Source organism: Emys orbicularis, chromosome 5 (assembly GCF_028017835.1).
Source record: "Emys orbicularis isolate rEmyOrb1 chromosome 5, rEmyOrb1.hap1, whole genome shotgun sequence".
Classification (NCBI taxonomy): Eukaryota; Metazoa; Chordata; order Testudines; family Emydidae; genus Emys; species Emys orbicularis.
In genome coordinates, this window is record NC_088687.1 from 84,903,015 (window position 1) to 84,909,014 (window position 6,000).

General features: G+C 41.9%; 1 protein-coding gene across 1 annotated transcript in view; it reads left to right on the top strand.

Moving 5' to 3' along the window:
* LOC135879672 (cytochrome P450 4V2-like) overlaps positions 1-1,720 on the top strand; it is a 36,281-nt gene extending 34,561 nt beyond the window's left edge. The window contains exon 11 of the mRNA XM_065405722.1: positions 1,548-1,720. Within this exon, the coding sequence (XP_065261794.1) occupies positions 1,548-1,720 (173 nt within the window). The remainder of the gene's footprint in view (positions 1-1,547) is intronic.
* Positions 1,721-6,000: the final 4,280 nt, after the last annotated feature.

The window sequence follows — 6,000 nt, forward strand, 5'->3', positions numbered from 1 at the left end:
TTCCCAGCAACTTGGACTGCGTAAGCAGAGCTGCTTTGATTTTCTCCTCAGAGACTATAAACAGCAAAATGACCCACTGTTATAAGTTATCACACAGCTATTTCTAAGCAAGCACACTTTTTCTTAAGGTAAAAGCATTACAGAGAAAACATATTAAAAACAAAAAAAGAACCTACACATGTGCTAAAAAACTTATCAAAGATTATCCCCATCTCCTCAAGGGCTCTGGTTGGTGTCAGTCCTTCCAACCATTCCCTAAGGATTGGGGCCCTTCCCGTGGACAGCAGGTCCTGTCTGTTTGCTGGATCAGAAAGAAGGTCCTGAGTCAGTTTAAATTCAGACTATTTATCCAAAAGTCCTTTCTTTGTCTGTTGGCCTCTGGAGAACCCAGTCTGAACTAGTATATGTGGGCCTCTCCAGGTGGTGGTAACTCACTGGAGGCTTTACTATCTGAGGCTAGGTCTACACTGCAGCGGGGGTCCGACCTAAGATACGCAACTTCAGCTACGTGAATACCGTAGCTGAAGTTGCGTATTTTAGGTCGGCTTACCTAGCGGTGAGGACGCGGGAAAGTCGACCGCTGCCGCCGACTCCGCTGCCGCCTCCTGCCGAGGTGGATTTCCGGAGTCGACGGCAGAGCGATCAGGGATCGATTTTACCGCGTCTTCACTAGACGCGGTAAGTCGATCCCTGATAGACCGATTGCTACCCGCCGGATCGGCGGGTAGTGAAGACAAAGCCTGAGTGAATTTTCCTTATCACCTTGCAACTGTTCTTAGTTCCTGTGGTTACCTCTCCTGTGGAATTACATACAATCCCTGGCCCAGAATGATACATACACTTAATACAGTAACATCTCCTAAAGATATTGCATGAAACTGCCATATCTCTCACAGACAGCACAACACAACTTTTAAAATCCTCTGCCTCTTTCCATATAATCTTTGGCTAACTGTCTGGTCTGTGACCCTTGTCAATTTGCTTAGTTCCTTTTCCTTTTTATTTCTATTTTCTCCCCCCTCCACTTTTCTCTTAAACCTTTGATTATTTGTTTAATTTATTCCCCTCCCTATTTCACCAGCACACTCTACTTTTAGGATAAAATGAAATCAACAAAGCTCTGTCTTTTTTCCTTCTATCTGTGCTCTTCCTCTTCCTGCCGTCCATGTGCTGTGATCCTGGAGCTAAGCCCTTCTCCTCCTCCTCCTCCTCCTCCTCATTAGGCCTATATGTGACATAACAGGGTCACATTTTATATTAGCTTTTCCTCCATGATACAGGGCCAACTTTAAGCTCCTCTTGCTTGGAGGCCATAAATATTTTAAAGCTGATTCTTTCCTGCTGTAGATATGGAAGGAAACAGATCTATCACAAATCCCATTCTTGGTAACATTTGTACTATCCTGAATTTGGCCCATATTGGCTTATAATCTTTGACTACAGATACACAGTTATTCCCTGCTGCATTTTGTGGGAAATCTTTAAGTGTAATTATGATGGCTGTTAGTACTAAACTACTATTGTTTATGTTCCAATATAACCTGAAGGCCAGCGCTTTGCACAGATGGAAGAGAAAGCTGTTCTAGCCATCATCCTACGGCGCTTTTGGGTGGAGACAAGTCAAAAGAGAGAAGAACTTGGTTTGGTCTCAGAACTAATTCTTCGTCCAAATAAGGGCATATGGATCCAACTGAAGAGGAGAAGAGAGTGTGTGTTATAAGAAGAAAGCTCACAATGATTTTAGATCCTAAAACATGTGCTCAGCAGTATCCTGTAGTTCACTGATCTTTGATGACACAAAAAGATTTAACAGAATTGTAAATATATCAAAATATTTCAGAATCTCTAGGCCTTTTGTACTATAAATATTTATCTCAGGATATGATCTTTCCCTCCCATTCAGATGGCAGGATGTCTCAGAAAGTAGCGTTGACATTTGAACATCTTATATCCTTACTAACCATTGTCTTGGCACTTTACATCACTTTCTCTGAGACCACCATTCATGTTGCTCCATGAAATGGTCAGCTGACTGACTTCTCACCCTTGAGGAAAAGTTGCAGGACATGTCCAGCTTCCACTCTCCCAAGGGTGAGGGTATGAAGGTGGTCTTCCATCCATAGTCTCTTAATTGCCAACACAAGGTACTGTTACAGTCTTCATTAGAATATTTTTGGTGGACAACTCCATAGCTTATGTGAGAGAAATCAGACAACTATAGTTCTTGCATGGAACTGTAGCCTTGACAGGCTAAATGTAGAAAACTTTATGTGAATTTGGAGCTACCTGAAAAGAATGAGCCAGATCCTCAGCTGGTGTGAATCAACTTAGCTCTATGGTCTACAGTGTTGCTGTGTGAGTTTTCACCAGCTCAGGATCTGGTTCAGTATATTTAGTGATTATTCATCCAACATTGTTTTTTGTTGTTATTGAGTTCATTCTGCAATTTATGGCATGTCCCAAACTCTCCTCTCACTTAAAGCAGAGCAGTTTTACTGGCTTCAATAGAGTTATCTCTGTGTGAATGAGGGGAGAATTTCACAAATGACTTCCAGTGTGCCTACTGAAGGGAGAAAAATATATTTTCCACAATGCATGTGTTTTTCACAGTTATCTTTTAATGTTATTGATTAGATTAATTTGTAACATAACTTATACAGTATGATATAATACATTCAGCTAACAGTCAAATCTGGTTGAGATTTATGTAAACCTCTGTACTTTAAATATCAGGGGGTAGCCGTGTTAGTCTGTATCTACAAAAACAACAAGGAGTCTGGTGGCACCTTAAAGACTAACAGATTTATTTGGGCATAAGCTTTCGTGGGTAAAAACGATGCATCTGAAGAAGTGAGGTTTTTACCCACGAAAGCTTATGCCCAAATAAATGTGTTAGTCTTTAAGGTGCCACCAGACTCCTTGTTGTTTTTGTACTTTAAATGATACTGAAGTCCTTTACAAATGGTTATAAATTATTAGAATGGATTTTTTGTTCAGTTTCTGGCACTTGGCTCACAAAAGCAATCAGTAGATGGGCTTCTTTCCTTAGGAGAAGAAGAAAATCGAGGTAGCCTGGGTGCTGAGCTACCTCCCTTAATAGAGCAGTTACACCAGCACAAGGTGGATCTGTGTTTGCCTGGCCTGTGCACAAAATGAGAATTTTGGTTCCCAGCACAAATAATTGTAACAATTTGACATTCAGGGTCAAAGTCTGCTATGAGATCCAACTCCTGGTCCAAATCCTACTTGAGTCAGTTGGTGCTACATCTAGTAATTGAGAATAGAATTTGACCCACAGCCATAAATTGCTGCTATTCTCACAGGGTGGACAAAGAGCTGACACAGAAGTGAAATATCATGGCAGTTTATGATGATTGTGTACTGTGGGGCTGGGCAGAAAGCTCTTCTTTCTCTCCCCAACTCCATGCAGCACAAACCTGATTGGCTGTGGGGGGAGTGCTCCTCAAAAACAAGGACACCGAATTAACTCTGAAAGGGTTTGAGCCAATGAGCAGACAGGAAGTGGGATGGTTCATCAGCCTGGGAAGATTTAGAGAAAGAATAAAGAAGAAGCTGGCCAGCAAGCAGTATCCCTGAGCTGGGGCAGAGAGAGAGAGAGACTGAACCTGGAGCTGCTTGAAGGGGAGCCAATTGCTTGCAAAAGGGGACTTTCATAAATGCACAGCCTGGAGTTCACAGGACAGTTGAGACCACTATTCTGAGCTCACAGGTTGGACTGGCCCAAAGGGGAAGGGGTGGGAGTGCATTGGCATGGGGCTGAGAGTCTGTGTGTGTCTAGCCAGCCAGTGGGGGAGGAGCTGTGGCTCTATCAGGGCAAGAAAGTCTGTATAACCCCTGCTAGAGATCCTGACCTAGTTCTACTCCTGGTTTGCTTGGGTTAGATAAGTGTTGTTCTATTGTTAAGTGTAGTTCATATTCCAGGGGCTAACTCAGATCCCTGTAGGAGAGAGGGTTGGTGTTTGTGCAGAGGTGTGTGGCTGGGACCTGGGACCCCTCTCCCAATTGTTGGAATCCCCCACCTTACAATACTTTCATATAGGAAATATTGGTAATGTATTTAATGTACCTAACCTTGGTCTATTTGTAGCTATCTGCACAATATACATTATTTTTCAATAAAGTTTTTATTAAAGATATTTTAAACTGAAGAAATATTACACAGTGTACGTTTCCATGTGAAAACATAGTGGTGATGTTACAAAATGGAGAGATTAAAAATGCAAAAGAGGGACACTTAATACGTTGTTGCCTTACAGTGTTGTGAATTTGTTTATAAAATGTTGAATTTGCTACATTGCTCCCTAGATCAATAAAACAAAATATTCAATCTGTTTGTACTGTGACAGTTAATGCAATGATTTTTAATATTTTTCTAATTACAAATGTCTTTGAGAAATGCAAATACAAGTACATACATACTGTGTGTATGGGTGTGCAAGCCAGGAATTGAAAGATGTCCATGAAAGACTCAGAGAAGATTAATTGTTTCTAATATAAAATTCAGAGGTCACATCCTAGAGCTGGTTGAATAATTCAAAAAGTGGCTTGTAAATAATTTCATGAACAAAAATAGCAAGTTCAGCTTGCTGTTGTATTCAGACAGGTGCTGAGGTTTTGTGAAAATGTTAATATCTGAATAGTTGAAAGTTTAATGTTTTTTAGCACAAATCATCATTCTTTCAAAAATTTGTGCCAGAAATACTTTATTCACACTGTTTATTATTTTATGTTTAAAAGTTTTAGTCACCCTGTCAGGAACAGGAAACAATACTGCATGGCTTATATGACCAATCACACACCAAAAACAGAGACCAGTAAATAGCTAAATTGCACAATGCTTGGGATGAAATTTGTACACAGAAATTATTCACTGAATACCTGTGACACAGAATTCCATTTAGTCAATTCAAAGGTTTGTAAACTAGAAAAAGGTGTTGCAGTGGCTTAGTGCTTGCAGCCATTGCCTCAGCTTCCCTCTTGCTGGTTGGGTAGTTTAGTCATCCAGCTAAACCAAAACCTCCACCCCTTCCATGTTAACAAGGTAAAAAAATAAATCTTTCTCAGTCTTTACCTAGGGTACAGGCTTTTTTCTCCTCATGGTGGAACTGGACACGATGGGAAGAAACTTGGGCAGCTAAATATGCAGATGCCCATTCCGGGCCTCAAGCCCACTCTGCCTCTTTGCCCAAGGCCGTTCCTTCACCTTGTTCAAACTTTCTCCCGTACTGGGCTTCCAATACAAAATTCTCAGTCAACAATATTTCCACTGATAAATAAATCCAACAGTTCTCTTCCTAGGCTTTCACAGGGCCACCCAGTGCCTCTCTTGGGTTCTTTATCCTTTTGTCTGTGAGTGGAGCAAGGCAGAGCTCCTGCTCCTTCCACGTATCTCCTTGTTCTGACGAAAAAGGAGCTTATTTGTATTCTGGCCCCGTTTCCCAGCATTTTTATCTATGGTACTTGTATAACTCCCATTACAATAGTATCTGAGTGCCTTACAATCTTTTAATCTATTTATCCTCACATACCCCTGGGAAGCAGGAAAGTACTGCTATTCTCATTTTATGGATGGGGACTGATGCACAGAGAGGCTAACGGCTAGATCCACAAAGGGATTTAGGTGCCTAACTTCCATGTAAGGCACTTAAATCCAAAAGTGAGCTCCTCAAAACCCCTGCTAGGGTTCTGCTAACCCTGTAGGTGCCTAAACTCCCTAGACACTTAACTTTCTGCAGGTGAGCATTAAGAGTGCTGCCTCAGTCCTGATGCCCAGCATATAGCTCATGCCCAAGCCCTAGCAGAATTCTGAAACTCTGCATTCCCACACCTATCTTGCCTGGGGGCCCCCAGTTTGGTAGGTGTCTCAGAGCATGCCAACCGGATTGGGCTCTGCACAAAGCGCAACCAGAAGAAGTGGTACCACTGACCCAGCGTGTGGGAGGCTGTTGGTCAAATCCCTCCTCTGCCTGATTCATTGGG